This window comes from Myxocyprinus asiaticus, chromosome 8 (genome assembly GCF_019703515.2).
Source record: "Myxocyprinus asiaticus isolate MX2 ecotype Aquarium Trade chromosome 8, UBuf_Myxa_2, whole genome shotgun sequence".
Classification (NCBI taxonomy): Eukaryota; Metazoa; Chordata; class Actinopteri; order Cypriniformes; family Catostomidae; genus Myxocyprinus; species Myxocyprinus asiaticus.
In genome coordinates, this window is record NC_059351.1 from 46,752,047 (window position 1) to 46,773,850 (window position 21,804).

Here is a 21,804-nt window from a genome sequence, read left to right on the forward strand (position 1 = left end):
TGTCCAATTGAGACCCGCAATAAACACTAAATCGCATTTAGAATGTATTTTCAACAGGTCCATTTAATCACCACTGTCTAGAGCTGGAGTTGAATAAGCTTTCCTAATGACTAAATCATTTGCAATGTGAATGCTGACTCTGGCTTAGTATCAAGGTCTAATGACCACATTCATTAAAGAGCATCGAAACATTTGGAAGTAAACCTTGAGATAGCGTTCCGTTGGGGGTAGAACACAGCAGGAAAAAACACATGGGCTCAACAACAATCCATGTTCTTTGGTTTATTTTTTTATCGGCCACAGAATGCAGGAGGTTAAATGATTGATGTTTTACACACAGCAGAAGAATTCACACAGAGAACACTTACCAGTAAAATCGATTTGGCGCCACCCGCTCATGAACGAGCTGCCAGCGACGGCCAAACTCAACAGAGCTGTATAGCTAAGGAAGATATATTATGTTAGTTGGAGTAAAAGCTGATCATTAGCAAAGAGGATCCGATTAAAATCCCGTCTGTTCGGGTGCAACATGCTGCTATCATTCAATATTGTTTTTGGAACAACCCAGTGCCATTACTGTTCAGTGAACTTCTCTGCAAGTGTTGCATTAAGCTGAACAGTACACTATACTCTTCATGCTTTTTAATTGTTCTTGATTATACAATAGGAAACCTATCTAAGCAATATCACAGAATATCATAGAGACTTGGGGGTAGGAATGAATCTATGATTTAACAATTTCAGTTTTGATTCTTCTAAATTATTCTGGCTCCTTAATGGTTCCATTAATGATTCTTTTAGACTATTTCATTCACTTAAAAGAACCGGCTGATAAGAGTCATTTAATCAGTGTGTATTTAGTAGCAGTGTTGCAGTGAATGGCAGCGCATGAAACATTGTCCGTTATGTTAGCATGACGTCTTGTCCACATCAATGGAAGAATGCACGTCTGATAAACAAAACCAAATGATATGAACATATGGGCACAGCTTTCTGAGGGAAATAATTTTAGAAAGATAGCACAAATGTTTAACACCTGAACTTACAACACTAATGACAAATGTTGTGTGTTAAGTGTTGAGCAAAAGTTTTCAGAAAACTTTCCTTGCCTTGCACAAAGCAGCATATTTTTGCCAGGTTTAGCAGACAGTTCTAAAACAGTGGGGGGTTTCAATGCAGCATTTGGATTTGCACGGCAGTAGGGAACTGTGATATCACAATCTCTTTTTTCTAGTGTAACAATCTGACTGTGGGTGGGTGGAACTCGGTTATATGTAGACTTACAGAACAGACCAAACTGAAACAGAAGAATCAAACAAAACCATACCAGAATCAATCGAAGAAGACAGGGTAGAATACTCACCATTCACATCCATTGATGAAGATTCCCGACTTTAGCTTGCATCCTATCTCATGTATGTTTAACCATAACTATAAAACAGCTCAAACTAAATTAGAAACTTTGCCAATTAAACTATGGTTGAAAAACTGTGAGAAGGCGTTTGTAAGAGAAAACATCTTAGCAAGTATTAATTATGCATATATTTGGGGGCCTGCGTAGCTCAGCGAGTATTGACATTGACTACCACCATTGGAGTCACAAGTTCAAATCCAGGGTGTGCTGAGTGACTCCAGCCAGGTCTCCTAAGCAACCAAATTACCCGGTTGCTAGGGAGGGTAGAGTCACATGGGTTAAACTCCTTGTGGTCTCCATTAGGGGTTCTCGCTCTCAATGGAGCGTGTGGTAAGTTGTGCGTGGATCGTGGGGAGTAGCATGAGCCTCCTGTGCTGTGATTCTCTGCCATGGCATGCACAGCGAGCCACGTGATAAGATGTGTGGATTGACTGTCTCAGAAGCGGAGGCAACTGAGACTTGTCCTCTGCCACCCGGATTGAGGTGAGTAACCATGCCACCATGAGGATACTAAGTATACTTGGGCATTCAAAATTGGGAGAAAAGGGAAAAAAAATCATATATTTGTGGTATTTATTTGGAAAGGACTTTAATTTGGTTGTTGATTGTTTACTTTTTGTGTTGTTTTCTTTTGTGGCTTTAACCGTGGCTAGTCTTGCATATTGAGAAAACAGTAAGCTATTAGTCTTCAATTGGCTAATAATTATTTTTGATAGTGTTTATTTAATTGCAATTCATTTTCAATGCACCTCATTCAAGGGTGAAGTCAATGTTGATTTGTCAATATTGACAAACTGACTGTGAGCTAACATCATCACCTGTGTGCAAACTATCATGGTATTTGATGATGTAAACCCGTTTCTGTGGCACAGTGGTTTAACTTACGGGCCCCAATACAAAGCAAATGGGGGGGTGGGTCATTGGTCGCCTCTCTTTGGGAGGAGGGGGTTGGCAGCAGTGGGGGTGCCCTTCGGTGCCCCCTTGGTATTTTTCATTGCCATTCAGGCCTGCGGTGTTCCTTAATCGTCAGCCATCATAGGCCCGCTCTCACCTCAAGTCCGAGGGCAGCTGCCTGTTGTTACGCCAATGATGATTATTTGTCATTTTATTGAAGAAAACATTAGGATTTTTTTTGCTTGTTTTTTTTTTTTTTGTTGTTTGGACCACAGAAGGAAACATAAGGCAGAATGACAACCTGTCACCATTCACTTTTATTTTTTATCTTCTTTTTTTTTTTCAATACATTTTTGTAATGTTATGCCAGTTAGACATTGTTTAGAAACATCTTTTTGAAGAAAAAATATTTTACGTAGAGGCATAATTACATTGTAAAAAAAACAAAAAATGTGCTGGTGTAATATTCAGGGAATATTTGTACCTAATCTGACTGTTAAAAATGGCTATCGAATGTGTATCCTAATATAGTCAGGCTGACTGAGTTAAAAAAATAAATAAAATAATTGTACCTTATAAAGTTGGTAATTTTTGTTGTAATTAAGTCACCACATGCAGCACATTTTCATCAGTTTTACATATCTGTGGCATCTTTCTAAAAATGTTTTCCCTCAGAAAGCTGTGTAAATAAGATATTTTTGTCCTTCTGAGAAAGATTTTTGACTCGTTTTTAGGCCTCAATTTGTGAATTTCAGATCTCAGTTTCTTTTTAGACAAATGAACAATTTGTTCAGAAGAGTAAACGTTTTATTATTAATTAGACCTAAACCAGGGGTCCCCAAACTTTTTGCTTCCAGGGCCATGTGACTCTGAGCTGTTTTCAAGGGGGGCCGAAGTAAGCCTACAGTATTTTTCTCACAGACTATTCTTTTGCTTTTATTACATGGATTAATTTTAACATGGTTTTAATATTGGTAATTTTATTATATGTATACATTTCTAAGCAACTTGCTTTAAGTTAGTCCTATTTTGTCATTGTATACATGCTATCTCTGCTATCACGGCTGGTCGACAGACCACTCCATCCCCCGTTGGAGGGCCGGGAGGAGAATCTTTTGTTGCCACATGCCCAGGAGGCTGCGGCATCCAAAGACGTGACAAAAGAATGGTTCCCTTGTCTCCTGGGTCACATATCCGGTGCGCACGGCCGTCATCACGACCACCGTCTACCATCCCATTTTGGCAGGTATGGCGCTCCAGTGGCGGACCCCCCACCCCTGTGCGCACAGCTGTGGCACAAACACGCCCACACGGGAAAGGTTCCAGTGGACTATGGGGATGAGATTCCTCCTCCCCCCACCTCGAGCTCCGCCCCGCCGCAAGGCCCCACCCTTCGGTATGTCCGACGTGATCATTCCCTTGGTCCCCCTCACCCAGAGTTTGGCCGCATGGCTCGCGCTTTCCAACCCGTCGCGATGGATGACCCGGACCGTCCGTCTCGGCTATGCGATTCAGTTCGCCAGGCGCCCGCCCAGGTTCAGCGCCGTCCGCTTCACCTCGGTGAAGGGCGAGAATGCCACTACCTTGCGTGCAGATATCGCTACCCTTCTGCGCAAGGGCGCGATAGAGCTTGTCCCTCCAGCCGAGATGAAGAAAGGGTTCTACAGGCAGTGGGTTGTGACCAATCCTGGACCTGTGAGTACTGCACCGGGCTTTGCACAGACTCCCGTCCAAGATGCTGATGCAAAAACGCACTCTAACGAGTGTCCGGCATCAAGATTGGTTCGCAGCGGTAGACCTGAAGGACGCATACTGCCACGTCTTGTGCAGACCCTTCCTGTGGTTTGCCTTCGAAGGCCAGGCGTACCAGTACAAGGTCCTCCCCTTCGGCCTGTCCTTGTCCCCTCGCGTCTTCACGAAGGTCACAGAGGCAGCCCTTGCCCCGCTAAGGGAAGTGGGTGTCCGCATCCTAAAATATCTCAACAACTGGCTAATCCTAGCTCACTCTCAAGAGTTGCTGTGTGCACACAGGGACCTTGTGCTCTGGCACCTCAGCTGACTGGGTCTTCGGGTCACCCTGTGCAAGGTCAGGGAGGACTAGTAGCAACCTAATGGCCCACCCAGATGTGGTTCTTGGATCTCACGCTCCTCGCGACAGCCCCCCCTGGCAAATTCCCCTGAGGAAGGACCTTCTTTCTCAGGGACGGGGCACCATCTGGCACCTGCGACCAGACCTCTGGAATCTCCACGTCTGGCCCTTGGATGGGATGCGGAAGACCTAAGTGGCCTACCACCCGCGGTGGTAGACATGATCACTCAGGCTAGGGCGCCCTCTACAAGTTGCCTGTATGCCTTGAAGTGGCGTCTGTCAGCTAAGTGGTGTTTTTCCCGACACGCAGACCCCCAGAGATGCGCAGTCAGATCAGTGCTTTCCTGCAGGAGAGGATGGAGGGGCGGCTGTCCCCCCCCACCCTGAAGGTGTATGTAGCCTGTATTTCGGCTCATCACGATGCAGTAGATGGTAAGTACTTGGGGAAGCACGACTTGATCATCAGGTTCCTGAGAGGTGCTAGGAGGTTGAATCCCTCCAGACCACGCCATGTCCCCTTGTGGGACCTCTCTGTAGTCCTTCGGGGTCTACAGGGAGCTCCCTTTGAGCCCTTGGAGTCAGCTGAGCTTAAGGCACTCTCTCTGAAGACTGCCCTCCTGACTGCGCTCACTTCCATCAAAAGGGTAGGGGATGTGCAGGCATTCTCTGTCAGCGAATCGTGCCTGGATTTCGGTCCGGGTTACTCTCAAGTGATCCTGAGACCCTGACCGGGCTATGTGCCCAAAGTTCCCACGACCCCTTTTAGGGATCAGGTGGTGAACCTGCAAGTGCTGCCCCAGGAGGAGGCAGACCCAGCCTTGGCGTTGCTGTGTCTGGTGAGAGCTTTACGCATCTATTTGGATCGCACGCAGAGCTTTAGGAGCTCCGAGCAGCTCTTTGTCTGCTTTGGTGGACAGCGGAAAGGAAGCGCTGTCTCCAAACAGAGGATCGCCCACTGGGTCATTGACACCATCACAATGGCATATCAGGCTCAGGATGTGCCACCCCCTGTGGGGTTATGATCCTACTCTATCATATATCCTGGGCCCTGGCCAGTGGCGCCTCTTTGGCAGACATCTGCAGAGCAGCAGGCTGGGCAACACCCAACACCTTTGCGAGGTTCTACAGTCACTGGGTCTCATCCCCTGTATTGGCAGGCATCAGCAGGTAAGTTCCGGGACAGCTGGCCGGGTGTACCACTTGCGCATAGCGCCTTTCCCCTCCCTTGAGGTGAAGACGTGAGCTTTTGACTCCCAGTCGTGTTCACAGACTGTGGTTCCTGGATGACTTTCCTCTTTAGCCCTCTGGCAGTTGAGTTTGCAGAGAAACTCGCTGCCAGCCCAGTACGTGTACTAATAAGACGCTGTACTGAGGTAGGTGCTCCACATGTGCTGGTTCCCCGAAGGCAACCCCAGTGTCTTCCTTGGGCAGAGGCCCCTCTGCCCCCGGTCGCCATGCTCTGTAGAAACTCCTCCCCTTTCGGGTAGGACCTACCATGGGACTTCTCCACATGACATACTTCCGACAAGACTCGCTAAGACCATGTGATGTATTCCACTCAAAATACCCCCCCCCCCCCCTTTTGGGCAGGGTCTGGGAGGGACACCCCGACGCAGACACTTATGGCTCCCAGTCGGTTAACAAATTCCACTCGTTTTGGGGAGAAAAGAGAGGAAAAGTGGCCTAGGCTGGGCTAGCCTGTCCCTATCGTTGGGCAGTCCATTTGTTCCTGAAGGACCGTTCGACGCTCATAAGAGCGTTGGGGGAGGTTACGTGACGGCCTGGTGCACTGGCTACGAGGCACACAGCGGTCTGCCAGTCACACACCGCCAGTTCACGTAACACAGTTCAGATAGTTGTGGCGTTTTGTATAGGGACCCCTAGTGTCACTACATCGACACAACGTCGAGCGAGTGACAGATAGGGAAAATCATGGTTACTTTCGTAACCTCTATTCCCTGATGGAGGGAACGAGACATTGTGTCCCTCTTGCCACAACGCTGAACTACCCACTGAAATGGCTGGGACCTGGTCTCGGCTCCTCAGTACAAAACCTGAATGAGTGGTTGCATACCAGCTGTTTTTATACCCGTATGTCCGGGGGAGTGGCATGCAAATCCCACTCGCCAATTCTCATTGGCCATTTTTCAAAAAAGCAGAGGTGTTTGGGGCTCCCAAGAGTGACCCCTAGTGTCATTACATCGACACAACGTCTCGTTCCCTCCATCAGGGAATGGAGGTTACGAAAGTAACCATGACGTTCCTCCTTGCTTCATTACTTCATGTCCGCACACACAGGAAAGAAGTACCGCTGTCTTCTGGCTGAGGACGCTGTTCAGTTCAGTTCAGTCAGTCACAATCACACAGTCCAGGAGAGCAGCGCTGCAGTCTTGATGGATGTTATCTGTTTGGCAAAGTTGTTTACCTGCTATAATGTTTGGACTTGTTGTCTGGAAGGGTTGTATGCTTTTATGAATCGAACATTACCTGTTTGTTTACCGATCACGATGTATCTACGTTGAAATTGACTTCTTGTCATTGTTATATTGCATATTTAAGAATATTATTTTCATGTTTAATAAAGTATATTTTATCCCCATCATTATTTAATCCTCGTTTTATGTTTTTTTTTGTTTACAGTGTTATTAGAGTTTCACTTGCTTTATCAACTGAGGCTGTACCAGTGTTAATTTTTGTTAATGTCATTTTAAAAATAGTCAAGATTTAGATGTCATATTCATTAATTTTAGTCAGTTTTACTCTGAATTTTTTTTTACATAAATTTAGTCAACAAAAATAATATATTTTACCTGATGATGGACAAAAAAGTGTCAAACTGTAACAGACCAAACTTTAACCAAATTTTCAAACATTTATAAAAAAAAATAAAATAAATGTATAAACATTTTCTAAAGTGAACATGTATCAAAAACACAGTATATATGTATATACTGTCCTTGTTGTGAAAAACTTGAGCTCCTGGAATAATAATGTATAGACGGGACTATTAGCTACCTTTTAGAAGTTAGCCTATATTCTGAATTCTTCATGCTTTACAGAAGTATTAATTTTCTGTGAAAGGATACATTGGCTGTGTCTCGTTTGGAAGGCTGCATGCTAAGTAGGATGCGTCCATTGAAGGCTGTAGTATATCGAGTGTCCTCCTTTAAACAAGTCTCATTTAAACGAGATGGCCTTCGTAGGACAAACGGAAACAGAATGTAACATGGTTGCTATGACAGCACGGCACTCTTTAACAAGCACGAGTGCTTTGAGTGAGAAGGGAACAAAGTCCCTCTGGATGGGAATGTATGAGGTATGTTTTAGGAGAGTTATAATGATGTAAAGAGAAAAGAAAATAGATTTTACAGGTGTACTTTTAGTCTAATACTTTATTTTAATTATATATTAATATAATTATACATATTATATACTCTGCACCCATCTACTGAGGTACTTCAACTTGGGAATTAACATTCCTTGCATTTGAACATCATATTTACGGGCAAATAGGCATTCTTTTTTTTAGACATTTCCGTTGAAGCAAAGAATTGTGGGTTGTGAGTGCCCACGAAGGATACACCTCATGCATCCTCCAAATTCCCATGAAAGAAGGTTGCATTCGAAGGCTGCATTCGAAGTGTCCTACTCACTTTTTTGAAACGAGACAGCCTCGATGACGTATGCAGCCGACAAATGCGACCTCTGGAGGATGCATCCTTCCAAACAAGACACAGCCACTGTGTGTAGCGTATTTCCTATGGAAACTACGTATTCACAATGCAAGTTACGCAATGCATATTCTGACATGCGCGTCGTTTCACTGTGTAGATGTAAGTTGTTCCATAAATGTTGTGGAATCTTGTGTATAAATAGGATGCATTTGAATGAGGTATTTAGCCTGTTTTAAAGCTGTTCATTTTGCCGGTGTTAGCGCATTCAACTCACGCATCTCAAGCGGAGAAATCCCTAACACAGCCTACTGGATTCATGGATTAGATGAATCTATATCTAATATTTTCTTCTAGCCTATATACAGATTCTCAAGAAGTTTTTTCTTCTGTTTATATCTTGCACTGTTAATATCTTGCAGTATAATTTTTATAGTCATATTTTCGTCAATAGTATGCTTTAATAAAATCATTTAATAATCTTCATGATGGGCCTTTTTCATCTCGTCTTTGCTATGGTTGACAAAAAAAATAAAACAATAAAAAAATAAAAAACCTTCGTCAACAAATGTTTTCGTTAGTGATTTCATTGATGAGATTAACACTGGGATGTACATAATGAAAAAAATGAAGTCTTCCTTTGAACTCGTATCAGCTATATCACGAGTTTCACCTCTTATATTAATAAGTTTAGTACAATACAAACATTAATAGCAGATAAAACACTTGAATAATCATATTAAAATATGCTGGTAACTGGTGGTGGTTTGTTATCAGTGTAAAAGCACTTTGAGCGTACTGTCAGAAAAGTGCTATACATGTAAAATTAATTAATTCAAAATATGTAAAGGAAAGCGTTATTTATCTTCACCGAAGCAAGTAATATTTCATTTTTTAAATGTTTCATCGTTTAACATAATAATAGCAACATGAAAATAGCACGTCATGACTCCGGCTCTGAATATCTTCCAGTCATGATCACACACAGGCAATAAGCTCAAATCATGAGATTCATCCACCAGAGCAGTAGTGTCAAAACACGACGGACGTAAAGTGTTCTTCCGCAAATTACTTGCAATTTTAACTTTCAACCACAGATGTCGCTAGAGAACACAAAGTTACGTAGTGCAGCGGACTCAAACGACCGACTCGTACTTCAGTGAAGGGGCGTATTTGTTCAGTGGGTGAAACCATTGATATGTTCCTCCTTAACAGCCCATACTCGAATGCTGTTGGCTCACACTATAGTCAGTCTTACCGACATGAAAAGCCACCAAAACATTCTCACGCTTCCGGCGCGGGCCGGTCAAAACGTGTGACAGGCATGGTTCCGCGGGCCGGTCAAAACATTTCAGAGGGCCGTATTTGGCCCACGGGCCGTAGTTTGGGGACCCCTGCCCTAAACCATTATTTGGTGTAAAGCAAATAATTAATGGTAATTATCTGCAACTGGGGATCTATAAATTGCCTTGTTTGCCAACTTTATGCTCACTGACATCTCTTTAAGACATATTTCCTCTCACATTGATAATTGCCTTTTGAGGACATATTTCAAGTCCAGATTACTGATGAGCAAGCATTTACACACATGCTTTTCATTATTATAATGTCTTTCTTTGCAATTTGCTTCTAGAATATTCTTTATCCTGAATAGAAATGCAATCAATGTGTGTTTTTTGTGGCTTTCTAGCAATAGCTTATATTTTGCAGGGAAAAATGTGGTAGAACATTGCCTTGCTAATGGCACGCTGGAGATAATTCACCCAAAAAATGAAAATTATGTCATTATTAACTCACCCTCATAATGTTCCATTAAAAAAAAAAAAAAAAAAAATGAACAAATGAATGAATAAATAAATAAATAATAAAATATAACTGAATGGTGATTGAGGCTGTCAGTCTGCCTAACATTTCCTTCTGTGGTCCAAAGAAGAAAAAGTAATGGAACAAAATGAGTGAGTAAATGATCACATAATGTTCATTTAAGGTGATCTACCTCTTTAAAACCAAGTTGTTTGCTGTAAGGTTTAGGAACATTTCAGCCATAAAGAATCATCACCTTCTGGTCATGGCTGTAAGCAAGGATCCAGTCTTCCTGCTCTGGATGAAACAACAGGCTCAGGATGTAGAAGTTGAGGCGATATTTTTGATAGGTGGCGCCTTCATCCGAGCTGATGAGTAAACTGCTTTCCACTTCTGGATCTGTCAACAACATGATCTGAGAAGAGAGAGCGAGAGAGAGAAAAAAGAGGTTTTCAATCCATACAAACTTCCTTTTTTATCTTAGATGCCTCGGCTTGTGGCCCTGAGGGTATTCAGCAAGGATATTTGAGGATTTTAAAGGAATAGTTCAGCCAAAAATGAACATTTTGACAGTGTTTACCCACAATAATTTTGTTTCTTATTCATATAACACATTTCTTTCTTCTGTGAAACCCCCAAAAAATGACATTTAGAAAAATTGTTATTCCATACAAAACCAGTAAACAGTGACCAAGAGTTTTCCAACTTTCAAATGGACAAAAAAAGCACCATAAAACTGAGTTTCCGGTAAGCAATTTTGGTGCTGGCTAACGTGTCTTGGAATTACCGGACATACTGGAAAAAATCTGGTCATCTTATTTAGTTTTTTTGGGGGGGGGGGGATTTTTCCCCTTTTTCTCCCAATTTGGAATGCCCAATTCCCAATGCGCTCTAAGTCCTCGTGGTGGCGTAGTGATTCACCTCAGTCTGGGTGGCGGAGGACGAATCCCAGTTGCCTCCGCGTCTGAGACAGTCAACCCGCGCATCTTATCACGTGACTTGTTGAGCGCATTGCCACAGAGACATAGCGCGTGTGGAGGCTTCACGCCATCCACCGCGGTAACCACGCTCAATTCACCATGCGCCACCACATTATAGCGACCACGAGGAGGTTACCCCATGTGACTCTACCCTCCCTAGCAACCGGGCCAATTTGGTTGCTTAGGAGACCTGGCTGGAGTCACTCAGCACGCCCTGGGATTCGAACTAGCGAACTCCAGGGGTGGTAGCATCTTATTTAGTTTTTTTTTTTTATTTTGCACTGTAAAGCGATGGACTATGCATAATATGCAATATAATAATGACACAAATGAGTCGAATTAACAATAAACGTTTGTTCATTATAGCCGCTTTTCCATTAAAAAACTGCAGTCATGGAATTAGCATCTAATTAAAACAAAACATAAAAAAATTTTGCTAAAAAAAAAACAGAGGGCAAAGAAAACTGCTAGACTGCAATATGCCACATCTTTTCGTTCACAAAGAAATATTAAAATGAAAAAAAATCGTTAGGTTATGTCTTCTCACCTTGGCTAATTTCTTTCTCTTTAATTTAATGACTATTTTCCTCAGATTTTACATAGCACAGAAGCAATTTGCTGCCAACGTGAAGTTAAATGTGTGCAGCGTTTCTCTACAGCTTGAGATGCACATGACCCTGCTGTCCTTCTCCTTCAGAAGATGGCAACGCATGGCTATTTTAACGCAATTCTGAAGTGAGAAGCTTGTCTCTGCAGGCATGCAAGACGAGAATAATGGAAAATACTTTTGCCAGTGTGCTGGATACAACCCACTGTAGTCGCGGATTAGGACTTCGCAATCTGCGGGGAGTTTAAACCTCTATGTCAGTGAAGCCTTGTTATCATTGTGTTGACATGTAATATCTAAACGGTATTTACCGGCAAACAGAAATCCTACTATAAAGGTAGTCCATACAATATGTGCTATATACACGTATAAGGGCAACTGATATTTGAGAATGAAATAGTTTTGGTATAGGGGGTTGATTAGGGCCCCTGAGCCACCCTGCAAACAAGGTATTTTATTATTTATTTGTTTAATTTTTAAATATACTCAAAGCTGTAAGTGAGACTCAGGCAACAGTTATGGCTCAATTAGACAGTTACAGTGGGCCCCCTTGTGGTCCAATTGGGAAGAGAGAAATTCTGTTGAGCAATAATGCACAACAGCTGTTCTATTGGTTGTATGTTGAAGGTGCTATTTCTGTTGTATATAGTTATTTACTGTTATTTACAGTCATTTGTTGTTCATTTGTAAAGATGTTAATTTATTTTTAATATATTTAAAAAGATTTCACTTAGGGCCACCATATGCTCAGAAACGGCCCTGATAATGACATTTATTTCAGTCTGTTCCTCCAACAAACTTATCTTGTAGGTTCAGAAGACTTCCACATAGCATAAGTGTCATATTTTACAACTTTCGTGGTGCTTTTTTTGTCTTTTTCTTTTTTTTTTTTGAGCTAGACAGTCCATGGTCACCATTCACATTTATAGTCTGAAAATGAGCTGTGTTAACATTATACATTTCTCCTTTTGTGTTCCATAGAAGAAAGAAAGTGATACGGGTTTGCGAGAAGCCTAAATTATAATTTATTTTTAGTTTTGGGGTGAACTATCCCTTTAAGTAAGACTTCACATTTTTTTACAAGACACCATGTGTATGTAGAAAGACTGCTATAACAAGACCCATGAATATGTGTTCCTCATTAAAACAAAAATCCTTTTTTCACTTAACAAGGGAGATTTATAAAAAATAGCTACATTTCAGATGAGAAATTCTTCACAGCCCTGCACCTCCAGAAAATGATTTGAAAACTTTAAAACAAAAATACAAGTCAGTCGCAATTAAGACACATCATCAACGGCGTGTCTCAATTTGTATTTTGTATACAAGACAGGAAGCTCATAAATTTGATGAACTCACAAACCGTGTTCCTAATTTGCAAGTCACAATGAACACTTTTAAAGTTGTGACAGCTCTGCATCATGTTAAATGTGATATCCTAATTTCTAATCCCTGATTCGCTTGGTTTGATCTTATCATAATTATGGTAGTTCACATGAAGCAATCTCTTTAACGCTGTCAATCTTGTAACACACCCCAGTGAGTATTCATTATGATACTAGTGTGTATGTGTGTGTGTGCGCACGCTTTAACTCACCCTAAACTCAGTGAGGCCCTTAAATCTATAATTTCCCTAGAGCTTTTTTCCTTTTTTTTTTTTTTTTTTTTTTTGCCACCAGTCTTAAGTTTGTGCCAATTTTGAAAATAAATAAATAAATAAAATCAGCTTCAAAATAATTAACTTAGTGAGGCTGAACGGTTTCACACCCTGTGTGCAGGTGTGTGTTTGAGTGAGTGTTTTGTGTTTGAGCTCTACAAATTTACTCCATGTGATTACTATTATGTAATCCGCAATAGGCCACACTTTTTTTGGAGATACACAGTAAGGAAAATACAGCTTTTGGTATCCATGTTAAAGTTGCCTTTAAACTTGGTCAGATTTTTCAAAGGAAACTGAGAAAGGACATGGAGAACATATTAGCGTGCTTAGAGTGTTTTCCACAAAATCCAATTATTTTCACGTAGTCCCTGAAACCTGCTTATATACCTCTTGGTTCAGAATCACTGTTCTAGAACCATTTATTTGCATCATCACAAAATGGGAGGATTGCCTTTAAGGAATAGTTCACCCAAAAATGAAAATTCTCTCATCATTTACTCACCCTCATGCCATCCCAGATATGTATAATTTTCTTTATTTTGCAGAACATAAATTATGATTTTTAGAAGAATAAGCCAGTTGTCCATAGGTGGTTGCTCTGACCAAAACATCCACTACAAATGACAGTGGGACAGTTACAAGTAATTGCTTGAATGTCCATGCAAGTGAATGGATGCCAAAATGTTGATGCTCCAAAAAACATCCATGACTCCAGTGTTTTAATCCATATCTTCAAAAGTGATATGATTGGTGTGGTTGAGAAACAGATCAATATTTATGTCCTTTTTGCTAGAAATTATTTTCCCTGCCCAGTAGGGGGCGATATGCATGAAGAATGTGAATTACCAAAAGCACGAAGAAGAATGTGAAAGTGAAAGTTAAAGTGGAGATTGACTGAGCAGGGAGTAGAATTTACAGTAAGACAAATTACTTAAATATTGATCTGTTTCTTACCCATACCTACCATATCACTTCTGAAGTCACTGATTTAACCACTGAAGTTTTATGGATTATTTTATGCTGACTTATGTGATTTTTTTGGAGCTTCAAAATTTTGGCACCCATTCACTTGCATTGTATGGACCAAAAGAGCTTCATTCAAGTTCAGCAGATGAAAGAAAGTCATACACATCTGGGATGACATGAGTAAATGATGAGAGAATTTTTATTGTTGGGTGAACAATTTTTTAAGAGTCATTCTGTCCATCCACACTTTTTTTTTTCAGTTGTTTTTCTATATAAACGTACTAGAGGGATGTCTTTGACCTTAGTGTTGTTTATATTCTTCTGTTCCATTATGTTGTAAAGTTTTACACAGTTCAGATTTTAGCTCTTCCTGCCATAGCTACTTTGTGAACATGTTTCGATCATACTGTTAGATCAATAACCCACTTTCTGATGTTATACCGGTCAATGCAACTTCTTCTAACTCCAAGGACTGACTGGTCATGCTTCTTTCCAGACTGATTTATAGTAAATTCTGAAAAAGTAGGTTCACTTTTCTTGAGCTCAACTTGGTATGTGCTTACCGAATTCAAAGCACTGCCACCAGTGGCCGAAGCAAAAAGTGTTTTTGAACGTAAGGGAACATGTGAGCTCCAGTTTACAGGTGAAATGCCAGCAGAGGGGCACCAAAAGCAAGTTGTACAGCAAGTTGTTTTTAGCTGTAAAGAATGCAATACAGTGAAGAGGAATGCATATTTTCATAATTCTACCCCCAAACCCCAACCCTAAACCTAATCGTCAGTAGAGTAGAAATGTCAAGCTTGATGGAAAATGGAACCTCTGAATTGCACTCGTCACTGATTCCAAGAACATATACTTCCTGATTTCAACGTGGGATGAGAACCCAGGGTCTCCCACGCAGCTGACACAACGCACTTCCGGTCACACCACAGGAGAAGATAAACACCTGACCCAATGCAAAAATGTCTGATAGGAGATGGCGCTTGTCAGTAACTCGCAAAATGGAGCTGATGTCAGGGTCCTGGAACATTCAGAAGCAACATTCCGACTTCCACCTGTCCACCTTAAAATCGGTTTACATTTCAATTGCGTTCTTAAACTTTTCTCTAGGACAACAGCATTATTAAGTAGATCAGGGCAGCAGAGCTTGCTAACCCATTTGTCAAACAGGACATGTTAATGCTAACCATAGTGGCTGCGACCCAAAGCTCTAGCTCATCAATCACTGCCGCCAACTCTGCAAACATGACACAGATGACAAACCAATCAGAGGTGATATTTGGGTGGCTCCATTGGCGAATACCTTCTATTAATAAAGAAGCAATCAAATGCTTGAAATATTTGTGATATTATATGAATGACATATGAGGGATAAATTCAATGTAGTGGCAACAGGCGCCCATTGAGTCTTTCCTTGATATGTCTCTGCTGGGTCCTAAAAGCAGATTGAAGAAAACGTTTACTCTTGTAAAGCCACTTTAAATGAACACTACAATTACAAGTTAATGACAGCGGTCAGCCATTTGGAGCACCAATAAGGCAATCACACATTTTTTTTAAAGAAAGAACAGTGAACTACAATATAACATCTATCTGAAGTTCTTTTGCATCTTTCTTGTATGGAAAACAGAAGCTCTGACAATCTACCTAAGATCTGCTTTCGTGTTTCACTGAAGTTGGAAAGTCAAAAAGAATGACATGGGGGTCAAAAAATGATGACAACATTTTCATTTTGAGTGAACTATTCCTTTGAGTCAGGTGCAATAAGACTGTATTCAGATCATGCTAGAATCCACTGTACTGAACAAAAAGCTCTCATATCAGTTATATGAGGTGTCACATGCACTAAAGCTGTTATGGATTAATGCCGCTCAATCTGCATTTCTATACCTGACATAGATGTATGAAAATGGAATATGCAGATGCAGGCATACAGAGGGATTGTGCGTCTCATTCGCTCCTGTTTGACCTTCAGTCATGCAAAGCGAGATGGAAAGAAACAGAGAGTGAGAAAAAGGTTGCAAGACAAATAAAGAGGATTTTAGGGCTGAATGATCTGCACTGGAAACATAGAAAACAAAATGATACAGATAAGTTCACATCGCAAGCACCATTTCAAATGTATGGCACAAATCTGATTCTTTTAAGTGTAGGCCTTTTAAATGTGGTCCATGTCAGACACTGGTCTAAATAAGCGATGCTCCCACATGCGTAAAAGGCATACTCTGGCATGTTCATCGTAACAATATCAACTAATTTTAGCCTATAATATCAGTTAATGTGAAATCATATTTTGTTATATGAAATGTGGAATTTGGACTTCCAGTCTCCAAACTATGCATTGGCATAAATATTTAAACTCCTTTATTATTTATATTATTAGTACTATATATATATATATATATATATATATATATATATATATATATATATATATATATATATACACACACATCCGCCACAGCATTCAAGTCAAGTCACTTTTATTTGTATAGCGCTTTTCACAACACACATCGGTTCCAAGCAGCTTTACAGAAAATTATGCATTAACAAAAAATGTAACTGCAATATCTATGAAGTCTTAGAGTGATCATTGTGTGGTTTGATTAAATATGATTGTAAATTGTGTATACAAATTAAATAAATAAATAATAATTATGCCATGGTCCAAATCACTGAGATCACATTTCTCCCCATTCTGATGGATGATGTGAACATTAACTGAAGCTCCTGACCTGTATCTGCGTGATTTTATGCCATGCACTGCTGCCACATGATTGGCTGATTAGATAATCGCATGGATGATTGTTGGTGCCAGATGGGCTGGTTTGAGTATTTCTGTAACTCCTGATCTCCTGGGATTTTCATGCACGACAGTCTCTAGAATTTACTCTGAATTGTGCCAAAAACAAAAAAACAAAAAACATCCAGTTAGCGGCAGATCTGCGGATGGAAACGCGTTGTTGATGAGAGAAGTCAACAGAGAATGGCCAGACTGGTTCGAACTTACAAAGTCTACGGTAACTCAGATAACCACTCTGTACATTTGCGGTGAGAAGCATAGCATCTCAGAATGGCGGCACGAGGGGGACCTACACAATATTACGCAGGTGGTTTTAATGTTGTGTCTGATCGGTGTGTATGTATGTGTATATACAGTATATATACTTCTATGTAGTACATTAATTACAGTTATTTTATTATTTAGTGATTCACACCAAAGATAATTCAAGAATGCAATTATGACAGATGTCGAAAATGCATGAATTCCAATGTGACTGTTCACAAAAATAAATAAATAAAAAAATCCACATATGTAAGTAGCCTAAGAATGCTTAAAATAAATGTAATTAAAAAAAAAGAAATGCAAATTTTGTTGTTTCATATGCATACCCTACGTGGTGTTCATCAGCACAATAGAAGTTAAATTCTTATAATTCCAGTAAAAGTAACTATAGGTTTAGACAAAAGGATTGTCTACACTGGCACTTTTAGAATATGAATCACACACATTAACGAAGGCTATTATTTTCTTTTTTTTTTCTTTTATTCTCTCTCACTCTTTTGCCTATTCTATATCTTTCTACTCATGCACACTTGTAAAACCCATCTCTGTCTCTCCAGTTCTTTATGTTAAGTCCCCATCAGTGCTGCTAAGTATAAGAGCAGAGGTTTGTGGGAAGGCAAAGGTTAATGAAACAGCAGATGACGGGGCTGGAGAGACACTGAGAGAGTGTGGTGTAGAATCTTTGAATCCACCTCACACAGTGCTAAGCTGGCTCTGATAGAATATTAATGAAATTGGAAGCATGTTTGGCTCCATCTTAAACATACTGGATTGTCTCACTCTTGTAAATCCTGACTATAACATGGTCAGCCATGAATACCTATTTCTACCGCTAAACTTACTTGGATAAAATTGTGCTCTGAGCTTGGAATTTAACTTCCTTTAAGTTCTAAAATACCTGGAGAGAGCTATCCATTGTCATTTCTATTCATCTCAATGAGTTGGCAATTGCTCATCTGGACGTAAGAGACCTGGATGTTGCCATCTCAGCTATGTAATTTTAAAGATTTGATTTTATTTTTTGCCAATCACCCGAGCCATAAATGCCATGTGACAAATCACTCTGGAATGACACTTTTGAATCTACAGAACGAAACACACAGCGCAACCAGTGTAGTCTGTTCCTCGAATGAATGTTTAGAAAACTTCATTTATAGAATTTGTGATCAGATGAATATGAAGTCTCATTAAAAATGTGTACACAGCAATGATTATATGAGGGCTGTACAGTACTTATTTAAGTGAGTGAACACACTTGGGACCAGCACACATGCTCTTTCTTCCTGTGATGACTGAACATCATTAAAAAACTGTAAACCAAGCTGTTTGTGTGTGCAGTGCTTACATCCATGTTTGCCGTGCACACACAAATCTCTCAGTCTTTGAATGTGTGCACAGGTGAGCAGCATTTTTCCTTCATCCACAACAGAACGTTTCTTCATCTCCCTTGCTGATGTCACAGATCTGAGTCCGGCAAGAGCCATCGTTACACCCAGAGACTGAATCTGCTCCCTGAACTCAGAGCTGTGTGTTTTTCTTTTTTTTTTCTTATTTGGAATTCAGTGTTGTGAAGCTGTCCAAATTGCCTTATTAGCCAAGATTTTTGTTTGCCCAACAGAGAACTGACCAATTAGATTGAATTGCTGTGTCAGGTCTCAGGTGAGTGCTCAAGGTGTTCGCAAAACATCCAAGGCACTGTTATTTAAGGTTGCCTTGGAAGACAGAGGTGTTGGTACAACTCAGAGTGGTTATTGGAGAAGAAGGACTGTGTGTAAAAGAGAGAGCGAGAGGGAATTATGTCTTTGTATGAATCTTTAAAATGAATGAATTGTTCTCGTTCACTACCATGCACTCGTATTTTTGACTCCATGACTCATTTCAGGGTTTGGGTAAAGTGTTAGACTTTATGGTTAAGTTTAGGTTTGGGTTAGTGGTAAATCTTAGGATATTAACATCCATTCATTGATTTGTTTATTTTTCTGAATGAGACTAAAAGTTGTTGCTTTTGTTTGAGCCAACTCGTACGATTTCTTACAATTTTGTCATCTCATACTATTATTAAGACTAGTCATGAGACTGGGTTGGGGGAGAAAAGGGGGGAAATTATCAGTATGTTGTGCTGGGACTCAAACTTGGGTCACACATGGTGATATCGTACCATAAGCACTGCCCACAAGACTGTGGTTCCGACATTATTACCAGGGTCAGAAATTAACTGGCATCCAGTTATCATTTTTTCAAAAAAAAACAAAAAAAAACAATGTATTATTCAATATTGTCTTTTGGCAATCCAATTAAATAATGAGTAGTGAAAAGAAGGTTAAAATTTGTGTCTCTAGTATGTCACACTGGAAATAGTATGTCAAGCTCAGTGGGATACAGTATTCTGCACAATTTTATACTAAACATTTTGGTAAATTTATTATTTTATTTTATTTTTTTGGAAAATGTGCATACTGTGAACATTAAACATACTTTATACTAAGTAATAGTATGTTTGTAAGCTATTGTGAACATAGCAATTAACTGGTCGTCACCTAGTGGTGTAATGATGTAACATACAGATAGAGTTACTTGAACAAATCAGTGAGTGTAACCGAGCAAGCCATTTAGTAAGAGGTTCAAAAGTTTTGAATCACTGGGATGAATCAAAATCTCCACCCTTAGAGAGAGGTTATGTTCTTCTATATCTTGTCTTTTTAGAATTATATTCTCATGTAGATATTAATTTAAGATCGAGAAAATAAAAATATAAAACTCGATATTCATGTACTCTGAACATTCTCTGTTTTGACATGTTGATAAAAGAGTAGTTCACCCAAAATTCTCTCATTGTTTACTTACCCTTATGCCGTTTCAAACACATATGACAAAAACAAAGACATTTTGGAGGGTATATAAAATGTTTATATTCATACAATGTAAGTCAATGCGGTCCAAAACTTTCCAGCTCCAAAAATGACATAAAGGTAGCATAAAATGAATCCATGTAACTCGAGTGGTTTAATCCATGTCTTCTGAAACTATACAATCAGGTGAGAAACAGACCAAAATGTAACTCATTTTTCACTATAAATAATGACAATCTGCAGTCTCCTTGGTACATTCATGAGAGAAGCTCGATTACACTTCCTAACGCTTGATGCATGCGTAGAGCATTTGACATGCACAGACATTTTGTCTGTTTCACACCCAAAACTGACTGTAACACTTTAAATGACATGGATTAAACCACTCAAAGCTGCCATTATGTCCTTTTTGCAGCTTGAAAGTTTTGGACCCTGTTGACTTACATTGTATGGATATAAATGTAACAGTCCTGCTTGACCCGCTCCAAATGGGATTCGAACTGGCGTCTCTGGCATGGGAGGTGGGTGCGCTAACGAGGAGGTTTACACACACCGCACAGCTATCATGTACCAGCTGGTTCCCGTTACACAAACACATCATATATTTAAGAAAATATCTTTGTGTTCTGCAAAGAAATTAAGTAATTCAGCATAAGGGTGAATAAATGATGACAGAATTGTTTTTTGGTAAACTGTTCCTTTAAGTACTGTTTATACAATAGGCACTTATAGTAGTACAAGCAAAAATAGTTAATCAGTGTCACTAATCACACACTTCCTCTTGCCACACAAACATAATTTCTCAAATTACACCAAGACACAACACTGAGAAACAACCACCATCTAGTGGCTGAGTTGATGAATGCAGTTTCATCTGCCATTGTTTAAGGTCAGTGCCATTAAAACAATACAAATAATTCAGCTAAATGTTGAAATCTTTATCTCAGGGAGCAAAAGCTCTCGCTCTGGCTAAAAGATTGTGCTGATGGCTCAGTTTCTTATCTTTGAGAGAATGGATGGCACTCCATGGGGTTGCCAGGCGACAGGCGAAACTGATTATGATTCAAATATTCCAGCGTTTGCACAAAACACCTTAAAAATGATGGAAATGCTCCAGCGGTAAATCTACATACTGAATGGGAGAAAAACACAAATGAGGTCTCATTATTGTTTCAACTGTTTCTCCTAGACAACAATTAAACTGAGTTGAAAGCAAATGGAGATTTTTGTAGTCTCTCACTTCTCAGATTTTTCTCCTGAGAAAAAGACCCAAATAATCATTCATGAGTCTCCTCTAGAGTTTCAGAAGAGATCTCAGCAATGTCTCAAGTTGTGCTGTGCTCTCCACGTTAACTTTATAGCTTTATACTGTACTATGCTGACTTACTTTCTAAATGTCAACAATTGTCCCATTTCTGTTTATTTTCAAGGAATTTTAGGAGAAACATCTGAGACAAAGTTGATTCTGTGAAAATATACCTTAAACATCAGAAACTCCATTAAGTCTTTTGAGCTATTAAAAGGGTGTATACTGTATCCAACATGATTACACGTGAAGTCGGCATGTTGTTTCCGATGGTTCGGATACCCTAGGATCAGCCACATAAAGCCAACTCACTGACAAGCAGCATCTCCTATCAGACGTATTTGCATCAGCTCGAGATTATTTACCTTCCCATGTGGCGTACGGACTGGCATTATCAAGGCTTTGGATATCTTTTTATATCCTTTTCCATCTTTATAAAGTTCCATTACCTTGTTACACAGGTCTTTTGACAGTTCTTTTCTGCTCCCCATGGCTCAG

General features: G+C 40.1%; 1 protein-coding gene across 1 annotated transcript in view; it reads right to left on the reverse strand.

Annotated features, from left to right (window-relative positions):
- Positions 1 to 21,804, reverse strand: part of LOC127445324 (VPS10 domain-containing receptor SorCS1-like) — a 239,462-nt gene that overhangs the window by 59,028 nt on the left and 158,630 nt on the right. Inside the window, exons 4-5 of the mRNA XM_051705325.1 lie at positions 10,128 to 10,286; positions 369 to 442 (exon numbers count right to left, since the gene is read on the reverse strand). Of these exons, the coding sequence (XP_051561285.1) occupies positions 369 to 442; positions 10,128 to 10,286 (233 nt within the window). The remainder of the gene's footprint in view (positions 1 to 368; positions 443 to 10,127; positions 10,287 to 21,804) is intronic.